General features: G+C 33.6%; 1 protein-coding gene across 1 annotated transcript; it reads left to right on the top strand.

The window, feature by feature from the left end:
* Positions 1 to 1,137: 1,137 nt before the first annotated feature.
* LOC108906042 lies at positions 1,138 to 25,626 on the top strand. Its single transcript, XM_018709182.1, has 14 exons — positions 1,138 to 1,204; positions 2,551 to 2,817; positions 4,227 to 4,453; positions 4,511 to 4,640; positions 4,752 to 5,009; positions 5,094 to 5,357; positions 5,418 to 5,453; positions 8,711 to 8,851; positions 8,999 to 9,032; positions 17,546 to 17,823; positions 17,897 to 17,983; positions 22,095 to 22,237; positions 23,082 to 24,749; positions 24,970 to 25,626. The coding sequence occupies exons 1-14, from the start codon at positions 1,138 to 1,140 to the stop codon at positions 25,624 to 25,626; spliced, it is 4,257 nt and encodes a 1,418-aa protein (XP_018564698.1).
* Positions 25,627 to 26,106: the final 480 nt, after the last annotated feature.

Here is a 26,106-nt window from a genome sequence, read left to right as displayed (position 1 = left end):
GTCTAATATAGAAGACATGATTTTCCTTCAGATACAATTTTATTCTATTCTTTGCTACAATTCATCTCGGGTTTCTATTGGTGTACCATAAACTTTAGTTTTAAAAAATCTCTAGCCAAAATAATCCACAGGATTAAGGTCGGGTGAACTTGGTGGATATCTATCTTACCAGACTTAGTAGGTACTCTCGGTTCATTATATCCTCCTCCTCATGGAAGACCATCCATATCTAATATTCATAATTTCCTTGTAACCACATTTGTATTTGCCGACCATAGTGCGCAAGCGCTCCACCGTAAATTACAAATTTCTTTACATCAAAAAGTAATTTGAGTTTCAAACTAACTCCATTTGATAAAAAATTGCGTTAAAATGGGGAAAAGTATGTTATTTGTGCATTAATTCAAATTTAGACAGACTGTGTAATAAAATCAATAAAAATGTATTTCTGGTTGCCTGTTTGCTATAGAGTCCTTTTAACTCGAATGCAAAACATTTACATGATTTACAGTTTTTAATATTGTTCTTAACTAAATCTATAATAAAGGTAAGTGTACTCTTAGACAATACACATTGTATGTTTTACTTTTTACCTTTTACTTCTACGATTACTAACGAACTGCCTATGTCAGTCAAATGACTTACGATTTTGCGAACTACGAGCTATATAACTATATTTTCAATTTTTGATGGCCTGGAATGTAGGGGGCTACATAGTAAAGGACAGAGGCGGATCCAGGGATGGATTTTGAGGAGGGGAGGCGTTTTGTACAGTTGATATCTAAAAAGAGCTAAAATAAAAAAAAGTTATACAGTTTAGAAAACTGAGCTTTAGAGTTTACAATTTCAGTATGGAGCTGCTTGGTTTTATAATATTTTGGGGTACGAAGCTCTTAGGGTTTATTTTTATGGCTGGTTCTTTGTTGTTTTATTTGTACTAAAAAAAATTGGACTATTTGAGGGGGCAGACGATCGCTCTCATCGCCCCCTCCTCCCGTGGATCCACGCCCCTGAGAGATAGCGAACCGCTATGTCAAAGGTCTTGTAATTCGTGAATGGACGGGATAAAACTACTTAAAAAAAGTAGAGCGAGATGCAACCATTTGTTGTTTGAAACGCGTGTTTTTTTAATTCGCCATGAAGTTTTTCTTGTATATTTGCGAATTTTTCGCAGTATTGTCGTTAATTTATGCATCAAATCCAGGTAGGTACCTATTTTAAGTTATAGTTACTCTAAAGATTAAGTTTGATTGGTTCCTAAGATTCTTTATAAAAATGTGAGGCTTTTGTATTATACAACCGTTGTTATAACTTATTTACTTATTTAACCATGTTTATTTTCCATTTTTACTTGTATTTAATTATGTTCATATTTTCTCCCTTCTATAAAATAGAGTTAATGAAAAGAAAATGCTGAAAATATATCGCGTTTGAAACTTTGGTATATTTCCACCTAGTTAAATCCTTATATAAGTATACCATTACAAAAAAATGTTGGAAATTGATTAGGTACCTACCTATTTCGTATTTAAATATAATGCTGGTTGTTTTGAGTAGAGTAAAGCAAATATACCTATTTATTTTACGAGACAGGAAATATTAATTTTTCTACTCATCTACGCGAAAATATGAGGATTTCATCACCGTTAATTAATCTAAAAGTGATATTTTTCTCTCCTAAGAGAATACTATTTTTGTCGCTTAAGACGAAAATAAAAATACCAAATATATGACTTTTGTGATAACCTTTAAACAATCGTAAGATCATTTCCAGTAGTTTGCTAAGTTAATATGTAAAGTAAATAAATTAAAAATTACTGTTCTTTTTTTAAGTGTTATTTAATAAAATTATTTTGTGATGTAAATCCGCTCCACTTTTTAAAACTCATTTCATTGCTAAAATTTTTAACATATGTTAGTACCCCTATCACTTTCTTACGCCAATACATTTTTATTATAAATTACAATCCATGTCTAAATGTTAAACACATAACATTGAACATAAAAATGGAACAAAATACATTGCACTCGATCATCTTAAGCCCAGAGAGAGCAGATGAGACATTTTCCCACAATTATACATGGTGTTTTAAAAAGAAGTAGCACAAATGGTACCAGTGAATTTACAGCTAAAAAGAATACGTTTTAAAAAATACGGAATAGTGGCTGTAAATTGAAAACCAAAAAAGGTACCTATATAATAATCAAATTTTACACAAATTTTCTACTAATACTTATGCAACTTCTCAACAATTGTTCCCGTAAGTTATTTTTTTTGACAAAAACTGAATATTCACAAACACGTATCAGATAGCCACTTTTATTGTAAAACTTTTACCCCTCTCACTTTATTAACAAACAATTTTAATTCATTTCGCATACCAACTTGCACGGTTGCAACTAAGAAATATTTAAATAAGCAGCTGTCGTGATAATTTCCCAGTATGAGTCTTGTCTTGTCATTTTTGCCTTGTTATCCAGGGGATTAATTGTGTATATTGTAAACATCGCAAAGAAATATCAAACAGGCATTACATTGAAGTTTTCTAGATCCCTTCGGCCCTGTCGTCCTCAGGTATCACCCTTCGGATGTGGTGAAGGGAGGATATGTAACTTTAGAGTGTATCGTACAGAATTTTGGTAATTCTGATAATTTGACTTACACCTGGTATAGAGGTATATACAAAATGATCGATGTTATGGTTTCCAATTTTACGATATCACCTGTAACAGTAGCAACCAGGAGCAATTTTACTTGTTCTGTTGTAAACGAAGACGGAATTGGCGAGAGTGCCACGATCTTTATAAATGTGAATGGTAAGTAATGTATTGTGAATGGGTTTGTTGATACCATGCAGAGTGCTTCTAAAAGAAGAAGGCATACAGGTGATTGCTTGAGTAAAGTATTTAAAGACATTCTGAATAAAGCAAAATAATTTTTATTTTTGAATTTTGAATTTCCAACTGAGTTGATACATGTTCTCGGAGGAGTGATATCAGATTGAGTATTTTTCCATAGTTCTAGGGGAAAATATTCTAAATTTGTGAATCTACCAAATCAGGATTTACGCAAAATTAGGTATTCCAAACTAAAATATGGTAAAAATTTGTTTTTTTATATAGAAAGGCTATATTCTTTTTTCAGCAGACAACTCGCTGTTAAATTTTGCAATTTTGCCACCTTACATACAAATTACCTACAGACTATAGAATATACAAACAGTTATCGTTTTGTCATGCCTACAGATGCGTACTAGACATAGATATGAAAGAATCATTTGTGTTTTTTACAGGCGAATGGATTGTATGTATATTGACTGCACTGATGTAATAAAATGTGAAATTATTGATAGTAATTATATGCTTGTTCAGGCCTCACCATCGAGCAGGAATAAAATTTCTAAGTGTATTTCTAAATAGCATTAAATAAACTTACAGAATCCCAAAGCAGTTCAATTTAGTCCATGCCAGTTCCATTTAATTCTGTTAAAATCCAGGCGGAAATTTTGTCCTTTTCCCTGTACATTTAGGAATTTTTTCAGTGTACCCATCTGACACTATTGTATCGGTGTTATAGTAACATTTCGTTTTCAGTTAATATGTTCTTACTTATACAGCGTGTCTAGAAGTCACAGGAAAAAAATTAATAGTAATTCTACTTCGTATGATATCTTTTCGAAAATTCAATATTAACAGAGTTACATAATCTCAATTTTAATTTTTTTAAATTATTATTTTGCAGTTATTTTTTTAGATTAAGCAATTTTTCATAGTTGATACAGTATTATTTATAAAAAAAAAAACTACAACTATGAGAGAAAATCATTTTATTTGGTTGTTTTGTGCTCAAATTCAGGCAAATTATCATTATTTTTAAATTTCACATTTTTTATAAATATGATTTGACGTAATTTGGTAGATTTTAATTTTGGTAATTTAATAACAAGTGTATGAAACTAAATTCTATTCAATGATCAAATCTTAAATTCCACGCTGCTGGAAATAAAAATATAAGAAAATAGACATTGTCTTCCTTCTGTAGTATCACTTCTAGAAATTATTTTAATTTCAAACACATATTGAGTTAAAATTCATGTTGGTGACAAGATGTAACAAGTAATTTTTTAAAAATTATCAAAATGTTTTACAAAAGTAATTAGTTGTAATGTGTATCTGAGAACGCCCTGTCCATAAAGTTTCAATTGTGTGATTATAGCAGTTTTTAGCTCCTCCTTCATTCATTCAGAAACTTCCATCGTACCGAGGTGTTCTGTATTCCTCCAAACACATAGATTTAACCTGTATCGTTGAATGTTATCCTGAATGTTCAATAATCTGGAAAAAGGATGGCATCATACTAAATACGGACGACAGCTCGCTATATAGAGTGGAAACGAGAAAACTACCTCCAGACTACAGGAGAAACGACTTTGAGTCAATCAATTCGACTCTAGTAGGTATAAACCTTACTAAACGGAGAAAATTTTGCAAATGTAAATATACTTTTTAGATATGGAACATGGATCGATGGCCTGAAAAACAGCTAAATAAAAGTTCTCCAAATTCCCATTACTCCTGTGAGAGTATGAACAACTCGCTTGGACTTGGGGTTAATTCAACAATTGAAATCGCAGTAGATTGTAAGTCAAAGACAGTGAATCTTTAAAAGTACAAATGTTATTTCTTATTCTTCAGCTAACGACCACTTAGTGTTATAAAATAACAGGTGTAACTTCACAAAACTGTTTTAGATCTTCCGGAAAACGTCCATGTTTCTCCTAAGATCATTAACGTTGTTGAACACCAAATTCCAAGTCCAGTTAAGTGTCATGGCGAAGGACGTCCTAAACTTACGTATAAATGGAGGAAGAACGCTACATCTGAACCGATATCCGGAAACGAAGACTTAGTTTTAGGACCAATGAAGAGGTCGGATACCGGCGGATACACTTGCGAGGCGGAAAACAAACATGGAACCAAATTTGCCGTGGCCTATTTCAACATTCAGTGTAAGACTGTTATACTTTGCTTCAAGATAAATTTTGAAGGACTGTTGGAAGTACCTTTAAGTGTATTTTTTTTTTCATTTTTAGATGCTCCAGAGTGTTCCATATCGATAGTGGAAAGAGACTCCAGTCCGGCGTTGCTGTGCACAGTCCACGCCAATCCTCCAGAAGTTACGTTTACCTGGAGGGTAAGGGAGTCCAACGAGACCTTCGTCATAACGTCAAAAATAGAATCCGCTGACTTGCAAAGCTATCTCTATCTTGATTCCAGCGTAGACACGGCTAGGACGTATTACTGTTCCGCGAACAATTCGGTCGGAAGCAGCACACCATGTGAAAGAGATGTTGCAGGTGAGTGGAATATTACCACCGTTAAAATGTTTATGTATGTATCCAATTGGTGTCCTTTAGCGTACCAGGAGCAAAGTAAACAGATCGGAGAACCAGGTAAATTTTCAAAGCATGTTGGATGTTTCGTCATGCACTTTCACGCTTTTCTCCTGGTTTAGTCACGGAAAAGTACGTAGGTTAAAATGCCCAGTCACTAAATTTGGATTGAAACTAATTCAATACAAGTGAATTAAATAAATTATCTTAGTATAATTTTCCAAATACACAAAAATTGGAAACAGGAACTGGTTTATGAAATATATAACTTTATATAATATTTATTGTAGAAATATTGTTCCCAAAATGTGTTATTTCTTAATATTTTTACTTTGATATTAGTCCAGCTGGTAGAGGTTCGGCCTGTGTCAAACCTTGATAACCCGGAAATAACTACGCAGGCCTACAAATGATGAGTACAATAACAGGTTAATTTACTGACAAAGTATTTTATCAGGAAAAAAGTTATTAACAATTTAATCGTGAAAAAAAAATTTTTTAGTAGTTTTTTTAAATAACAGCGGGATGACTGTACGAAAAAATGCTTAGGACATGATTTTGTTCGTAATAAAAATAGCTACAAAATGGCGATGGTTCGATTACGAAATTTGCAATAACAAAGCCGTGAAAAAACGGTAAAAAACGTCTTTTTTTAAAGTTGCTGTAAAAGTGTCAATTATAAACAAAAAGTGATAAAAATTTCGAAAACTATAGTTCTATATATATACAATAATGATGCTGAAGCCGAAAATCAGGAGAGCAAAACTTTTTGTTATACAAGGTGTTATACATGCATCGGCATCTGAAATTAAAAATTTGCCAAATTTGTTCGAAGCTTTGCTAACACTTGAAATTTGGTACACACATGTAAATATGCAGAAACCAAAAGCAATTTGCAAAATTCAAGTATCTTCATTTTTGAAGTTTTGTTAAGGTTTTATAAGTCACCCTAGTTTTATACGTCACCGTTTTTTTAATTTTTGGACATATATTTATATATATTTATAAAATATTCCATTACGGTAGATTAGCCAGCACAATTACCTACAATTTAAAAAAATATATATTTTCATCGTTTAGATCCTAAGCTACGTAACATTTTGCGCCTGTTACAATACGTCATACTCGTACATTATTCAACATATCAACATAAAACAAAAACGTACGTGTGGGGTAAACCTTTAACTTTAAGTAAACAATTGTTTAAATTTACTGTTGCATATTTCTAATAGTATACAAGCGCCGAAGAGCGGAGCTCGCGCTCGAAAATGAAAAGTTAAAGGTTTACCCCACACGTACGATTTTGTTTTATGTTGATATGTTGAATAATGTACGACTAGGGCTAACAGGTGCAAAATGTTAAGTAGCTTAGGATCTAAACGATGAAAATTATTATTATTTTTTTTTAATTGTAGGTAATTGTGATGGTTAATCTACCGTGATGGAATATTTTCTAAATATTCACATATATTTTTCCAAAAATTTAAAAAAACGGTGACGTATAAAACAAGGGTGACGTATAAAACCTTACCAAAGCTGCAAAAATGAAGCTACTTGAATTTTGCAAATTGCTTTTAGTTTCTGCATATTTACACTATGTGTGTACCAAACAAGTGTCGGCAAAATTTCAAACAAATTTGGCAAAGTTTCGAGTTTCAGATGCCGATGGCTGTATTAAACCTTATAGAACAAAAAGTTTTGCTCTCCTGATTTTCGGCTTTAGTGTCATTATTGTATATATATTGAACTATAGTTTTCGAAAGTTTTATCACTTTTTGTGTATAATTGACATTTTTACAGCAACTTTAAAACGACATTTTACACCGTTTTTTCAATCTCACGGCTTTGTTATTGCAAATTTCGTAATCGGACCGCCGCCATTTTGTAGCTATTTTTATTACGAACAAAATCATGCCCTAAGCATTTTTTCGTACAAAGTCATCCTGCTGAGTTATTTAAAGAAAACTACTAAAAAAAATTTTTTTCACGATTAAATTGTTAATATTTTTTTTCCTGATAAAATACTTTGTCAGCAAATTAGCCTGTTATTGTACTCATCATTTAAATTAGGCCTGTGTAGTTATTTCCGAGTTATCAAGGAAATGTCACCAACAGTAACTTTTCGGCCTCTGTCGACTGGACTATATATATTTTGACAGTATTACACATTTCTCACATCACTCACTTGTCCACTCCAGTATTAGTAGCTTCACAGAGGTCACTCAAATGCAATTAACCTTTCCTCTGATACTCAAAACGCATTGTGTTAATTTATTTTCAATTGTAAATAATAGAACCAGTCGTTAGGCCATATAAGCTTGTTTGTAAATGAGATAGGCTATTATATCCAAAAAACAAGGTTAAAAGGAACGTTCAAGCAATTTTTTTGCATCAATCGTTCAGAGGGTCATTTTAGATGAAAAACCCGCGGAGTACTATTAAATTAGAGGGTGGAAATTGGAGATAGCAGTGAAAATGCACCTCTTTGTTAATAATAAATAAAGATTTTCACAACTTAGAGCCAAAAAAGTAAAAAAAAAATTAAAAAAATCGAATTTTTTGCTTTTTTCAAATTGTTTATTAATGAATTTTTGCATATAATTTTCCTTTTAAATTTTTTAAATAAGCCTGGGAAATTCAATTCTCTAAATAATTTTTCCTATGAACTACAGCGAAATTTTGCTTCGTTTTCGAGATACAGTTAAAAAACTGAAAGGGGTGCATTTTCACCCCTATCTCCAATTTCCACCCTCTAATTTAATAGCACTCCGCGTTTTTTTTTCAGTTAAAATGGCCATCTGAACGATTCATGTAATAAAATATCTTGAACGTCATAGTTCCTTTCAAAATCCTATAATCAATAGCCTAATATTCAGTGATTTGAACTCATAATCCGAGGTATTATTTTCTTAATTCATGTCGTAGATTTGTCTTCAGAGTCACATAAGTACGGACACTACAATACGAGAGAGAACCCAAAAATAATCGGTAGTTCGAATTTTTCCCGCTAGATGGGTGTTACGTAACTCCTGAATCAGTTTGACAAATGGCGTAATTTGAGACTTGAAACGGTTGTAGCGAGCCCCTAATACAGTTTTTGTACGGCGACTGTTTCGATCTCTTCGATTTTTTAAATTGTTGATATTCGAGAATAACGTGGGACATTATTATGGAGACAAAATATTTCCAAAATGCAAAAATAGCTCTGCCAAATAATGATAATTCAACGATCAAATCTGAGAACGGATATTTCATTATTTATTTATTCTTTTTATTATACTACTTTAATAGTCTGTTTGAAAGAACTTTCTTTGCAGGTAACCTTCCTTGGTGGAAACAGCTCAACCAGGACAAAATGATAATAATCATTGCGTCGATAATAGCAATTATTAATATCGTAATAATAATTTGCGTTATTATCATCATCCTGTGCAGAAGGAAGCGCGCGGACACAAAATGTGAGTCAATTTCCATGATTGATGTTTTAGCTAATCTCCCCACCCGAATCCCAAGATACTACAGCTTACTATAAGACAATAAATGTATACTCATACATCCTAGTTTTTTGTGAACTAACAGAATTGTTTGTTTTTTGCTTGCCACAGACAACAACCCTTTGGAGATGGAAGAACGTGAAAAGTAAGTTTTTTGTTAGGATTTGTTTTAAGATAAATATGTATACTATGTATAATAAAAAGTAAATTTATATTTCTACTACGGTGGCGGTTTTTTTAAAGGTCCTATCTGTGCAATAGAATTTGTGATAACTATTTCTTTCCGCTTGTTTCTTCTTTCTTGGTTTTAGTTTTTTGTTTCTTTCTCCACAACTTCAAGACATTCTCTATATTATTTACTTAAGGTAAGAATATGTTGCCTGAAGACATGAATGTTTAGTCGATTTTTACCAACCCTTAGATTTTTAATTTTATTTTTGTATTTACGCAGCACTTTTCACTTTTTTTAGTTGTTCTATTTTTATCGCAAATAAATATTGCACAATATTGCTAGAAGTAGATCTGCAGCTACGCGTTAAATTACTTCAACAAAATACAAAATATCCATGAACTCCTTTTCGTAAAGGTGCATATAGATAAGGCGAACCAAATGTATAATGCGACGAGTAATACATATCTGGAAATTCATTTGATGCTCATTCTTAATTGCAACTGGAACTTTACTTGACGATTTTGATTCTGCCTGCTCCAGAATACTATTCTTGTTCTTTAATTTTTCCTTGAATCAATTCTACAGAGAAGACTAAACCTCTGCTACCAATTATAGGTTACTGAGCTTTCCACTGCGTGTTTATTAATAAGTTTGCCAAGGAACTTAAATATTTGCCATCCAAAGTCCTCAAAGTCACCCAGGATGCGCAACACGAGCCCTTCCCAGTGCCAATCCCGGAAGATTGAACTCTCTGTCAAAATTTCGTTGAAAGTTCTGCGATTATACTTAGCATTTCATTCAAACTCTTCTTCGAGACAACATCTCTTCCGCTTAAGTTTGACCTGGCCTTAACCAATAGCCTGCTTTATGGTACTGTAAACAATGTCAAAAACATTGTCTCTTGTCTAAGATAACTGTCTCAGATTACTTTTTTGAAAGTTAATTTGCGTTTCTATTTTCCTTCGGTGCTTCTATGTCGCAACACCCAACCATGTTGGTATTTGTCATTGCCGGTTCATTCTATAAAACTTCCACTTGCAGCGAAGATTTCTGTTTAGAATACTATAGGAAAGGCTTCCATCTTCTTTACCATCTGGGCTCCAATCCTACTATTCTAGCTCCCATGCCACTGTCTCTTCTTCAATATATTATTTGTTGAGTCCCATTCTACTCGATTCCCCAGACAAGTCCCAAAAAGCTTATAGAAGTTAAATTCTACAATCAGATTCCATCTCTAAAATTTATTCGAATATATCTCAATGTAATCTGTTGCAAAAAAATGAATATCTAGTTATTGATATATGAAATAAAATATTGTGTACATGGCTCGATTTTTTGATGAGGTTAATCAATCATATCTTGGGTACACAGAAAATGGAGCTTTTGTTAATACATTTATGTTTTGGGACCTATTCCTTAGTATTATCTAAAACTAAGTTTATATCTTCCTGTTCTCTGCGTTATTTACATGTTGATTCCCTTAATCTATACGCATTATTAAGAACTGTGCGGTACGTTAGAGAAAATCGGTTTTGTTTGTTTCTTTTACTGGCAGAAGCACTAGGTAATCATAAACCCATCAGAAAACGTTTCGCAAAAAATAACAATATTTATTTAATAAATTACCTTAATACGTAGCGTGAAATGAATCTTGTAAGGGTTATAAAACAAAATCCGTCTTGATTTCAAAAGCTTAAAATCAAGTAAACCTTGGAAATTTGTACATATAAAGTGCTTTTTTTATATGAGGTGCGACGAAAAGTCTTAAGAAAAGCTTCTCTCGATAAAATACTGGATAAGTGCAGTAGGCTTTGATTTTTTGCATTATTTCGGACCTTTTTCTGTTTGGGATACCAGAAGATGTTTAAGGTGTGTAAAATGTTTCTCAGAACTTTGTCTTTTACAAGAGTGGTTTCGATTACAAAATAAAAAGTTTGCACTTTGTAAGACACATTACGCGGTGTATTATATGACCCATACTTCTATTTCTAAACAGAGCGGTGCCATATGACCTGTAATGGTTCTATAATAAAATGTACTCCAGTTATTGGAAAAATTTCATAGTAACGCATCAAAATATAAAGACTTGTTCAATATAATATACTACCTACGCATAAATGTTTGTACAAACCGCTTCAGATTAGTTAGAAGTACTATAGGGTAAATATGAAGGAAACAGATGCTTATGAGTATAGAGCGGCATATTGTTTATTGACATCAGTATTTGTCTAATTACATACAGGGTGCTGATGATAAATTTTGTCAAAACAAATAAGATACTTATTTTTTTGGTTTCCCAATTATCCAAAGACCAGTAAATTTTACGAATAATTTACAAGAATACTTTATTGCCACAAATTGATTGTACATTTTAAAAACATTTAAAATTATTTAAAAAACCAGTGGCGTACGATTTTTTCTTCAAAAAAGTTCCCCCACTCCCCCAATAACTACGCCACTGGAGTCTATTTTGGAATAAGTTATCCATGAAAAAATAGTGCCTACTAAAAAAAAAATGTCATCCTCCAAATTTTGTCACTCGATCAATTATACCAGTGAAGTTACAGGAAAAACAATATAAATATTTGAAACTTTTAACACCCTGTATCTCCGTAGGGAAGCGTCCAATCAAAAATTTTTATAGGACAAAACTTGATTATTTTTATCGGTAGAATACGCCATTAAAGTTTGGCAAAACTTATCATTAACACCCTGTATATCCATAATCCTATTTTTCCTCTGAGGATACAAATAATTCGGATAGAAGGAATGACATGCAGGAGCAGCTGGTTGGGATGGCGGATTTACAGATCCTGTATCTTCGAAACGCAACGTGAACGAGAATTATATGAATTACCCCCAGTATTTTTCCAAGAGGACTCACCCCCAAGTATAAACTAGATACCTCTTAAAGCTGCTCAACTAAATTGTTGTAAAAACTCTGCGAACTTCTCTTCCGCGTTTTATAGAGGTCCACTCAAAATCAAAAGCTGGAGATGGGCGCGTAAGATTTTATATTATTTTGTACGTACAGTATACAATACAATTCTATATTGCTGCAACACACATCTCTTTTGATTGAAAACATCAACTTTTATGTGATGCCGCTCTTTACTCATGAGGTCCAGAATTTGCTGAGAAAATGGTGTTTCTTCAAACATAGAGAACAGTAATGAAAATTTAAGTGTTTCTGGAAACAGTTGTTCACTTTTATTACTTTATTACCAGCATGTTTACAGCATATTTTCATATTGCCAAGAGGTAGGTTTGAATTTATTTAGAAACATGCGGTTTATATATTAAAATTAATCAAATAACTTACATGCTTTGAGAAAGTAATTTTGTATGGAAAATTAAAAAAGTACTAGAAATGTAAAAAACATAATATAAAGTTAAACCCAACTCTCTCTCTCTAATATCTGCAAGCTAGTGAAGATTGACTAATAAATAAATCTCATGATAAACAAATCGATGCATTCAATTATTCTGAATCCAACAAAATGTGAATAAGAAATTTGTGAAGGAAAATAGACCTTTCAATATGTACTGCGAAAAATAAAAATAAAGATACCCAAAAAAATTTAGTGTCCGTTCAACTAATGCACATCTACTCCTCGAAACCTTATTAATTTTTCAAGAGCTTTTGAAGTTGTCGTCCTTTAGAAATTCCGCGTATCGGAGAATTTGATAAATAAATTCATTGCATCCATGGAAGCTAAAATAAAGTGGTACAAAAATCAAGAAAAGCTATTATACTTAAATAAGAAACTTTTGCCACATAAGCACGAATTTATTTTGAACTAGATGAAAATGAATTAAATGTTAACTAGACTTTTATTTCTAATTAAAAATGTTACCAAAAAATTTGCTATCCAAACGTAATTGTGTCCCCAGAACTATTTGTTTATAAAACCCAACACTTTGTACACATACATTTTCATTCATTTTATTAGCAATATCCACAGTTAAACAAGATTTACATAACTTAATTCAACTAGAAGACTTTTACTGAATATTATCGAGTCAATTTTAATATAATAACTTCAATTGAATTAAGAATCAAATCTAATTTCAGCCTAAAGATGATCGATAAATTTATTAAATATCTTTTAAACGAGTTGAATTATGAAAATCAAATTTAGTACACGTTTTTGAACGTTGATGTTTGATATTCATACAATTAGGTTACCCGGTAACTGCAAAAAATGATAAAGGATACTGTTTTCAAAAGAAAAACGTATCTCGTCGCGCCCTTGTTCAAAAATATTAAACACGTCGAAGACAGTTGTGAAATTCATCATCAAAGATAAATAAATATAAATACCAACATTTAAGATCTTTAACGCGTTGTGGATACTCACAGTATAAGAAAAAAGAAAATGAAAATAAAAAATAAATTTTTTACATTCGCTACCTATACAACACATTTAAAATGTAATTGATTCTGCGTATTAAATATTCAATAAGAAATATTTTCTACAGTCTATTTTATGTGTTATTCCTGGTCGCAACCGTTAAATGAAGGTACATATTTTTTAATTACCGTCACTCTTTCATGCATTTTCCAAGAAAAAACCTGGAAAAGATTGGATTTTAAGCGACCTTGTAATATGAATATTGATACTTAAGGTAATTAAGGAAACCACTGCCAACAGATCACATCCAAGCAGTTATATCTTCAAAAGGAGTCGAAATTTATCTTTAGTTCATTTCAACTACTGCTTTGCTAACTTTGACCAAGGAACATTCCCTAGACCATTTCTTTACGATTTTATTTACTTTACATCACAGAGAAAAAAATGTAGTCTTACTACAATCAGTAAGCTAATACTATACAGGGTGTAAGAAGTTTGACTGCCATTACTTCAGCATGAGATGGAGTAATCATAAATGAACGAAAAAGTTGTATATTGCAGGGGCGTTAGATTAACAGTTTTCGAAATACCTACATCGAGTATTAATATTGGAGAGATTCATTACAACGAGACAACAGCGTTTAACCTACAGCTACACAGCTGGTGCATACCACGTGTGCATGCGGCAGACTTGTCCTACGGAAAAAATGTAAACATCTATTATTGCGAAACATTTATTAAGTTTTAATTCAAGATAATTGTTTTCCGGTTTTTAAATAAATAAAATGTATCGATTTTGTAGTATGAAGATAGTTTTGTGCTTAAATTTAAGCTCGAATTTTAGTAATTATGAATTTCTTAAAACAGGAACCTAACATTTAATCAAATTATGAATTTAAAATATGTAATTAAAGTACCCAAAGATTCACGTCATCCAAATAATCAAACGTATTAAAAATAATTTAGGTACTTACCAAAAAGCAAAATTCAGTAATTTTTACACGCACAAGTACAAAACAAACTACAACATATGCTCAAAATGTACACCAGCATTTTCGACGCACGCACGACACCTTCGAATCCAATTTTCACGCGATCGCTGGAAAACACATGAAGAAAAGAAAATAGTGCTACGCAAAAGACACTTAGACACGGTCCAATTCCAGATACCAACTGAATTTCGTATTGCTGGACAGCTTAGTACCTCGTGTTATCTACCACGCCATTGTCACATTGCTTGATATGAATTTTATCGAATTTTTTTATTACAACGATAATTATTTTTTAGAATTAAGCATCAAGAAAGTGATAAACATTGTATTACTTGTATATGGTATTCTATGCACGCAGTCATGTCAATACTCTTTAATTAATCGAACTTTTATACATCAAATTGGAGATTTTGATAATTTTTTTCTCGGAAATGGTTGAGTTTAGGACCCATGTCATACAAGGTTTTTTGTCTATTTTAATGTATTTTATCGTCTGTTAAAATTAAGGCAGTCAAACTTCTAACCCCTGTGGAATAACTACCTACGGGATTAGGTATTTTAATTAGTGGAAGGAAATACTGTCTTCAATTTTTATGAGACATTTCATGCGGTTGAAGCTGCTGTACAGCAAATTGTTCATTATTTTGATGTTACGAAAGGTTTTCGCTTTAACTAGCTGCATAACTACAATTCCCGTGGCAGAATTTTATGCGGTTTAAGCGACTCCTTAATGAAGTTGAAACTGGATATCGTAATCTCTCATAATAAACCAACTAACACTAACACTCTGGCGTGTGGATGTCTTGTATTTAATGGTACATACTTGTTTTCGAATTTAATTAACATATTGCTACCCTTCTCAGGTTTCTGTGCACACAAAGTCCTGATGTACTTGGCTTGCCTTTAGTGCCCTGCGGCAGGGTCACTTATCTGGGAAACCAAGGTACTACTATCTACTTTAACTATTTACTAACTTTACGTATTAATATACTTAAACTTTAGTGCATGTTAAATGGGTTCCGTATATGCGCAAATGTTAATTCTGAGGATTTTCAGGTGGTGGTAAGTGCATGCATATTTTATGTTTCAAGCTTAGGGCGGCACAACTCACCGTGAAGCATACCGGCGGGTAGTTTATAATTTTTGCCTACGGATGACCTTAAGGTGCTTAAGACACCGAGAATGGGTCCCTTTGAGAGTTACTGGCCCGCAACTAATGGACCCACGTTAAATGTCAACAACTCCATTACAGATTTAAAAATTCTAACCTTCTATTGCTAAGAGCTTATCGATTTCCAGTTTGTATCTGGACAATTTCTTGAAACGGTTATGGACAAATGAGTATTTGATCTAAACTTTGCATATAAAAGTAGTAGTTTTCATAATTTCAATAGAAGTATACATGATATAGTCCATTTTTAGAATTAATTGTGTAATATGATTACTGCAGTCTAGTGTTCAAGTTAGAAATTGGTATTCAAACATTTAGAAATAATAAAATGATAGAATATTTGCAATATTAATACATTTTGTGTGCATCGTAATGTAATAAGGGAAATAAAAGGTGTCCCAAAAGAAACGTAGGATTTTATTAATTAAAAAGATGGCAAAGTTCTACATATTTATAAAGGGGAGACATTGCCATTGAATATGAAAGAGGATATTAGCAGAATAACCTTTGGACTTTACGAATCCCCACAGGAAAAGGTCACATGGCGTAAGATCGTATCATCTTGGTGGCCACGTAACAGTGAAATTACGTGAGATGAGTCATTCATTAAATTTCTGCCATAACAAGTGGATAGTTTCACGTGCGGTATCATCCTGCTGGAACATGTCATCCAAATCCATGCCAAATGAGGCCAAAAGTTTAATAGCATCTCTCGATATAATTCTCCATTGAAGTCACTGCATTTTAAGTCTCATTTTCAAAAATGAACGGACCAATTACTCCACCAGCGTAAAATCCACACCACACTGTGACTCTTTGTATATACAGTGGTAGTTCTTGAATGACTGAGGAATGTCTCTGCTCCAAATTCGACAGTTTAGCTTGTTCACATACCCACTAAGATGGAAATTCACTTCGTCGCTAAAGATGATTTTCTTAGCAAAATCTTCGTCCACTTGATTCTCCAACATCCAATCAACGAACGTCGCATTAAATGATCCTCTGGTTTCAATTCCTGGGTTAGCTGGATCTTGAATGGATGCAGATGCATATCTTTTGTTAAAATCCGCTGATTGTGCTTTTTAAAGTGTTTAATTGCAGTGACCGATAGCGTACTGAGGTTACGGAAATTTCCGCCACATTATCACTGAAGTAGATGAACGATCAGTACGAAGAAGGCCCGTTTTTTTATTGTCTGCAACCGAACTGTTAGTCCAAATCAAATTTGATAACTAGTCTTTTCAGAGTTGTTTCATTCGGGGCGCTCCTTCTACCGAAAAATCTACGTAATTTGCGCACAGTCTCAGCTACACACTCTCTGCACTTGTAATGAATTTTCACAATCTTCGCTAGCTCATCCGTCTTACGGCGCTCAATTTTGTCTAAACGCAACATGTGACCCAGCACAATGCTATCAACTCTTCGGAATGAAATCCTGTGTTACTTTTGGGACCCTTTATAATATTGTGGCTTAGGGATGTATGTTTTTTAATTTATAGTGGCAAAATATCCCAAAAAAAAGGAAATCTACACAATGAAATTTGATATGTTCTGTTGACATCTCCAAATACACTTATTGTTTCATATTTCTTGATACTTTTGAATTAATTAGCTATTTGAAGGGGATTTTAAACAATTCCATTCAGTACACACAATAATTGAGTTTTTTTTCAGGAAAACAACCATTTAAATTATGTATTATAAACTGCCTCAGGTTCGCTGTTGAGAATATGTAGGCAATTTTTCGTTTCCTTCACATGCGAATTGTATTTTCCGGCGTACAATGTAGCCGCCTTCCCCATCACATCACTTGTTTATCCAACTAACGCAGTGTTTTGTTTTCGTTTTGTTCCATGTTTTGCTTTGCGAACTTCGCTTATTGGGTACCGTTGTGTATTGTTTGTTCAATTACATATCCCGCTCGTTAATGGTGTAACTTGTTCCGAATCCGTCCGAAAATATATAAAGTCCTGATGGTAATTGCCTCATAACCGATCTATCAAAGTGGCCTTTGCAACCAGGAGTTCTAGTTCACGTTAATAAAATGAACAGTGTGAGTATCAGCCAGTTGTCGCCGAGAATATCCCCATTCAAAACCACATCGGTGTCGAGAACGAAGACGTATATAAAATACAAACGGAATAAGTCTAAGATATACGCCAGGTTGGCGAGGCTTAAAGAATTGTTGGGGATCAATAGCAGTCCGCACCATGTCCCCATTGGCATCAAGGAGAGCGACGCTGGAGGTAAAGTGCTGCTTACCTAATATTGTTTTAATCTTTTACTGAGTTTGGTTTTGTTTTTTTTTTTGCATGATAGTTGTGACTTTTAAAAAAGTTAATCCAAGTATTCCAGTTACCAGGCCGGAAGTAGTTACTTCTCGGAAAAGGAAGAAGCCGGGTGGTGGTAAGTATTTTAGTGTTAGCATAACACGCTTTTTCGCACGCACGTATTCGTGCATGAAAGAATATCACTTATTTCTTTGAGAAAATAATATGGACCTTACGAATTTTTATTTGGCTACGTTTTAAAAAAATTTGAAAGTCGAAGTCAACAATCTTACATTAGGTTTCATTAACAGTAACAGTCGTATCTGTTCCACCTTCATTCCCTAAAAATAATACGAATATCTTTGGAGAAACATAACTACAAACTCTTAAGCCTTCCCACTTGCCAAATATTTGTCAAACGTAAACAAATGCCGCATCATGCAAACGCTGCAATAGCTGGCTATAAATGGGCATGCAAGAGGGGGGGGCATACACCTATGAGGATGTCCTAGGTCTTTTTAGGGATGAACAAGGATTTCTTTAGAACATTTTTATATAGGCACTGGATGTATCACGGATGCACAGATTGAGCGCGTACACATTGCACTAATTCCTTGTCATAGCCCTTTGAACAATGAAGTTTGGAACAGTATTACGACTCTACTACAAATCTAATGGTTAAAAAATAATTCTCAAATTTTAGATGACTGAGGATATTTTCGATAAATATAGCCTTATAAGGTGTTTCAGGTAAAACTTCCTACCTGGAAAATATCGAAATTAAAAAAAGCCAACAAAAACCTGTGTTGAGTGACACCTCATTTTATAAAGTTTTTTCAATTCTACTCACGACGACATACGACTTTTTAAATTTTGGTTTGGGGTCATTTGACCCTGCATGAATTACTTCTAAATCAATACTACCACATATAACAATAACTTTAGAAACTATGCCGTTCCTGAAAATGACTGTTTCGTTTTCATTTGGCCACCCTGTATGTCATTATTTTATAAACTAGAATTAGAATTAGTAAATTTGATGTTGGTTCAAATCACCCCCCCATACGCTACTTACAATTAGAGGGTTGCACACTGTATTCCTAACCCCTGGCTTCCGGTATTACTATTTTTGTACGGCATTAGGTGGAGGTTCATTTTTTTTTGTATAACCTATATACTTTAGAAATTCCGTTCAAAAATGTTTTGCCTAAAACCACTGGTGCACAGGTTTAGCTTACCTGTGTACTCACCTGTACCAACAAGAATTGACGGCATAGTTTCTAAAGTTATTGTTATATGTGGTAGTATTGATTAATAAGTAATTCATGCTGGGCCAAACCCCTTGAAAATTTCCGATGGGCTTGTAGACTATACAATAATAAAATCTTTGCTCCACTTCCGAACGAACATTTCGAAGCATTTCGGGCGTTATCTGACGACATTCTGTTAAATAAAATGTTAGAAGTAAAAAAAATGTTGGCGTAATATTTTCAAAATGTTTAGGGAGTTATGTTCTCTCTCCAATATTTCTCCGAAAATAAAAAAAATCCTACGCCAGTAACTTTATATGTAATGTTTTGGAATTATTTTAGATTTATTCAACTATATCATTATATTAAAAATATATAGGGTGTCCGGAAATACCGTTCGAATAATTCTAGGGGTGATTCTACATGTTAAACTATGAAGAAAAGTTCATATGAACATAGGTCCGCAAATGCGTCATAAGGTTGCTATGGCAATTCAAAGATTGCACCGGGATATAGGTTTTATTTTATATCTCTGGAACGGTTTCAGATAGCTATCTGAATTTTGGCATATGAATTGCCTTTAATAGTAGGTACTTTTCAGTGTTTTTACTAAATTATTATTTTAATCAGGGGCGTACCGACAGGGGAGGCCTCGATTTAATTTGTTCACATTTTTATTAAACGTCATATTTTTGCAGTTTTCTTTAGAAATTCTGATTCCGCGGTATAAATGACATAAAAAAGGTATTCTTGTAGAAAACCTGTCAGGCTAGCCGTTTTCGAGAAAATACTCTCCAAAGAAAATAGTGCATGCATGGTCGCCCAATAATAAAAATTTCTACATCAAAGTAGGCTTATGTCGGTGCTAAGTTGAAAATGGAAAAAGGTCAAATTACTGTAGTTACGGTAAACGAATTTGACATAAGGTTTAAAAATAAAGTTTATTCGATTATTATTGTGTTAATAACAGTGTAATTGAAAAAAATCATTGTTCTCGTCTTTCAAAAAATGCCGGAATACTCTTTTGCTGAAATGGCCGACATGCACTTCATGTATGGCAAAGCAAACGGTTGTGCTTTGGAAGCTCGGAGGTTGTACCAAGAAACTTTTCCAAATCGCCAGCTTCCTTCTGATAAACTGTTCAGCAGTTTACATCAGAGATTAAGAGAAACTGGTAATTTTACGCCAAATAAGAGAGATTGTGGACGAAACCGTACTACCCGAACGGCGCAGACAGAGGAAATTGTTCTACAACAGATTGAAGCTAATCCAGGTAGTAGCACCAGAAGAATTTCAGTACAAACGAATATTCCCAAAAGTGTTGTATGGGAAATTTTACACGAGGAACTTTTGTATCCATACCATTTGCAAAGAATTCAAGCGCTAAAACCTCGGGATTTTTTGCCTAGAGTGGAGTTTTGTCAGTGGATGCAGATGAAATGCCATCAGGACCGTCATTTCCTCGATAAAGTCTTGTTTACAGACGAGGCAGGATTTACGCGTGAAGGAGTGGTAAATTTTCATAACAATCATATTTGGTCAGATGAAAATCCTCACGCGATTTTCGAAGCTCGATTCCAAGATAAGTTTTCCATTAATGTTTGGGCAGGTATTATAGGAAATAGGTTACTAGGACCATATGTTATGCCGCATCGTTTAGATGGGCCCGCATACTTACATTTTCTACAAAACACTATACCAGTTTTGCTCGAAGATTTGCCTTATGGATTAAGATTAGAAACATTTTCTATACACGATGGGGCTACATCCCACTTCAGTTTATTAGTTCGACAATATCTAAATCAGACTTATCCAGATCGGTGAATTGGACGAGGTGGACCCGTAGCTTGGCCTCCCCGTTCGCCGGATCTTAATCCGTTAGACTATTTTCTATGGGGTTATTTAAAACACTTAGTTTATTCAGTGCCTGTGGACAGTGTACAACTAGAACAGAGAGTCATTCATTGTTGCCAAGAAATACGGAATATGCATGGTGTTTTTCAACGAGTTAAACGTTCAATGAGAAATCGTTTAGCCAGTTGCATTGAAATGAATGGACATCACTTTCAATACTTGCTGTAACTAAAGAAGTAACATTCAGGTTTAATAATAAGTCACTAGTATTATTTGTTTCTGGTTTTTTTTTATTATAAATCTGTTTTCCATTTACCGTTTCTTTTTTATCACTATTTAACAATACCTGACAGGTTTTCTACAAGAATACCTTTTTAGGTCATTTATCGGAATCAGAATTTCTAAAGAAAACTGCAAAAATATGACGTTTAATAAAAATGTGAACAAATTAAATCGAGGCCTCCCCTGTCGGTACGCCCCTGATTAAAATAATAATTTAGTAAAAACACTGAAAAATACCTACTATTAAAGGCAATTCATATGCCAAAATTCAGATGGCTATCTGAAACGGTTCCAGAGACATAAAATAAAACCTATATCCCGGTGCAATCTTTGAATCGCCATGGCAACCTTATGACGCATTTGCGGACCTATGTTCATATGAACTTTTCTTCTTAGTTTAACATGTAGAATTACCCCTAGAATTATTCGAACGGTATTTCCGGACACCCTGTATAATAACCGGAATAAAATGAAAAAAATAAATACCTTCCAGAATAATTCAGTTGCGTTAAAATTCTAGTTTCAACACTGCAGTTCCAAAACAGAATTATTGATATTTTTTTCTTTTTCAATCTCAGTACTCGATTATTTTAAACCAGGTATCCAAAAGCATACTACGTTTGAACGGAAACTGTCGATTTAAATAAATATGAAAATTTCTCTGGCGAATGTCCTGAATATTAAGGCTTTAAACTTTTATTTACGGTTCAGTTCTTACTTATACGGAAAGTTAAGACGGAACGAAATCGATAATTGGGAACTGGGGGAAGCTGTGTTATTCCTTTATTGTTAATTATGTAAGCGTTACAGCTTTCGGGGCCATAAAACAAACTTTCGAATTGTTCCTTTTTTTATTTTTAGCACCCAACCCGTCCTCTACCGAAGATAAGGCGAGATTAGGGGCTGCTCCACCAACTGGCTTTATAGCAGACCCCCTGAATGATCCCGATAAAGGATTCTACGAAAATCTTCCGTTCCATGGCATGCAGAACCCACCAAATAAAGTAAGACTTTGTACGAACAGTAATTCTTCTTTTTTTATTTTTTATGTTTGATGACAAAAGTTTTATTGCCATGATACACCTACATGTCTCTAACAATTATGTTATAACTATACATTTCTTTGTTGATAATATTTCAATCTTAAGCCCTCCTGGAAAGCTTTATATTCGTCTCCAGAACATTACCACAAATTAGAAATGTACTTCTTACATTTATTTCTACAAACCTTTTCATCAGTACAATTTTAAACCTATTTTACTTCATATACATATATGTATATAAATGATAACACAATCCAAAATAAAGGATTTACTATACAGATATACATTGTAACAAAAATAATAAAATAAATAAAAATAAATCATCAATAAATCAATATCAATCACCAATCAATGAGATGTTTCCTTCAAAAAATTCCTAAGAGCTTTACAACCATTCAAAACTTAGACCAAACACTAATTTTTGATGCCTGTATTTCACTGTTAGTATATAAGAATCGTAGAGCCCTTAAGAATCATTTGTTTTGATGAAAGGAATTAGTTCTGTAATTTTGTCGCATTGTTGCCAGACTGAATAATTTAAAATCGATGGGAAACCAACTTACCAATTGTAGAAATAGAAATGTTGCGAAACTTCTGTTTTCTGTCTGTTTTATCGTTTATAAATTGAGTTTTCAAATATTATCATTTCATTTAATTACATCATCTGTCAACTATATCAAACTGAATGATCTCATTAAATGTCATCGAGGATACATGGTAATAAAATTTTTGAATCAGTCATTTTTTTCTTTTTACTACTGTTGTATCATTATTTTTTTTTAATTTTGCATGTGTGTTTTTGCAGCCAATATCTGTAATAGCGCCATTTACTCAGGGAAACAGTGCTCAAGGTTTTACGTCATCATCGAAATTATCGTTGCCTCCAACTCAAAAATTTTTATCTCCTTCGCTGGGAACTCTCAGTGTTCAGTACGGCCAGAGCAGACTCGTAAAAAGAAATCAATCTTTTCATGGTTTTCAACAAAATCCTACCCCTTTAACAAATGTACCCCCTTACTTCCCCCTAACTGGAACAGTAAACCCTGCTTACTTGAACTCGTATCCATCTCATCAATTTAGCAACACTTTTAAAATTTATAACAATCAAAGACTCTCAACTCAATATATACCGAAAATATTTTCGCAATTACCGCCCAATTTTGGACAAAGTTCCGGATTCAATACCATTTCTGGGATACCCACACATAATAAGCATAATTCTCGAAAAACTGAGACTGATGGTAATATTAATAGAGCATCGATGAGGCAGCAAACTCTTAATCGTTTCACAAATGCCGTTGCACCACAGCTCAATAGAATCTCTGGACGTAATGAAGAGCAGTTTGATATCAGAAGAACGGCTTCTGGAATAAATATGCCAGAAAATAACGACACAAAGAATGTTCAGACCAGCCAGATTGTAGCTAGAAAAAGTTACCACAATAAAAACAAGAAACACGTGGAAAAGAGGTTTGGATCGCTGGAAGTCAAAAAGCAGAAGAGTTACTCCCCTACATTTTACTCTGTTCGATCCAAAAAGCATCCTAAGAGAAGATCAGTGGTTTTCGCTTTGTCAAGTAAATGTTATGATGACATTTCGGAATCAAATAAACCTGATACCACCCAACAGAATGAAGAAAGCTCTGAACCTTTACCAAATGAAGATTGTGGTGATAAATCAGAGTCAAATAAAAAGCCCGATGAAAACAACGATCGCTTTCAAAAACTTACAGACTCTATCCAAATATTTGAACAATCCTCAGAAAATTCTGATAAAGGAACTGACGAAATGCCTATTCCAGCGCCCCGTTCTAGGAAACAGAAAAAGTCAGAAATTGTGTACGCCAATGTTTCTCCAGGGCTACAGTCAACAAATTCAGACGATTCCAACACATCTACGGAATCGGGAGAGAATAACAAAACTCAAATATCGGTAACAGAAGTACAGATACATGCTTCTAGTGATGCAGATAAAAATGAAGTTATTGAAAAGTCTTCTGATGTAACTGATGCAATTAACAAAGAGAAATCTAACAATGGTATTCATGAAAGTAACAAGGAAAATGTAAACGACAACATTAGTAAAGTAGAAAATGTGAAAGAGCCACTTAATACTAAAAGCTTAATTAGCAAATTCCAAGATTCTCCCAAACCGATTGCCATTAGTCCTAAACAAAACCCATCTAAACCAGTTATATCCACCCACGCGTTGAAAAATTCACCAATATTGAAAGTAAGCCCAAATTTTATCAAACCTAAGACTGAGAGTCCAAAAGGAGCTTTGTCACAGCAAATTCAAGCTAAGATAAAAGCTTCTCCCGTTCAAAGTCCAGCTGACAATCCAAACAAAACAATTCTTACTGATATTAAAGATGACGATAAAACCAGTGAGCCGTTTCCTGAAATTCCGCAAATGCCTATTTTGAACACGCAAATAAAATGGAGTCCTAATATCGCTAACTTGAATAATCAGGTGTGTTTTATTATTTTTATTTTGCTACCTGGTCCTTCTAAGATTAAAGGTTTAGAACACAATTTCTAATTCTATCCTCTAATGTGTATTTAATCATAGAAGAAATCTCCTATTTCAGAAACTGAATGCAGTATGTGACAAAGTTTACTTTTAATCTTGGAGGGGTCAAAACAGTAATCACCTTTGTTTCAGTAGCAACTAATAACTAACTTGTTTTCAGAATGCTTTTTACACATTAACCACTCCGCACTTTAAGCATCTAAACACGGTTGTGCCTCCTCAGTACTCGGCAACAATACCTCATCAAAAGCACGCAAAATTGATACCGAAGTCGTTGTTCCAAGAACAGTTGCCCAAAAGCAAATCGTTCTCATCGAAATCGAAACAAAAGAAACACCAATTCCAAATCCCCCTCCAAAAATGCCACAGTTTCAAATTTCAAACGGCGGAAAGTTATTTTCAACCGATAAAAAATATCCACGAGGAAAATCTCATGAGAAATGGCTACGTGACGGACTACCCCGAAAGTACCCACCGTGGGCGACATCACAAGAGGGACAAGCCAAAGCAAAAGACAAAGGGACCGCTGGTCTTGCGCAGGCCAAGCGATTATCAGCAAAACATACATTTCCAAGAAAACGTGCAAAATTCCGTTCAGTTGCAATATCCACAACCCGTTTTTGGTCTCCCTTTGCAAAATGCCACTCCCGGTAAAGCGAATGGGGTCGTCTATGCGGATCTAGATATGCCGACGTCAAATAGTAAACAGGGCTCTTTTAATCTGAGCTCTTCGAAACCCAAATCCCAAAAATCTAAACCAAAGACTGAATACGCAACGCTTAAGTTTAACGAAGTTGGTCAAGAAATTGATGTTTAACAGATATTTAGGTTATTTTTTTGATAAGTAGGATAAGGTTAGTAACAGAAATTTAATGTGATTTTTATTAGTGCCTTTATATGTAGTTTTTGCATAAACACGTTTGCTTTCTTTTCTTATTATATAGGGTGTTTTGGAAAAAGATACTATAAATTCAGTGACTGATGAACCATCAAAAAATAAGGAACCCTAAGGGCCAATTTTCTCCTGGTTTTAAGGTAGCACCAAATAGGATATTTTTAAATCAAATTTTAGCCATGTTTTTTAGTAGTATAATGCCTTGAAATGTGACACAGGTAAATTTTCGAGTACGTAAAATACGTTATCATAATTAGTTTTTGACCATCTGCTAGCTCTCGTTAGCTACGTCCTTACCCATTGTCATTTTATGACAGCCTTTTTGAGGTTAGGTCTTTATGACAAATATGTCGTATATTATAATGTAAAATTTCATTCTGCATAAAAAAGGCACTCCTCTTG

This window comes from Anoplophora glabripennis, unplaced genomic scaffold, assembly GCF_000390285.2.
Source record: "Anoplophora glabripennis isolate ALB-LARVAE unplaced genomic scaffold, Agla_2.0 scaffold55, whole genome shotgun sequence".
Lineage (NCBI taxonomy): Eukaryota > Metazoa > Arthropoda > Insecta > Coleoptera > Cerambycidae > Anoplophora > Anoplophora glabripennis.
Note: the sequence above shows the minus strand (reverse complement) of the source record. Positions and strands in the feature narration are given on the sequence as shown.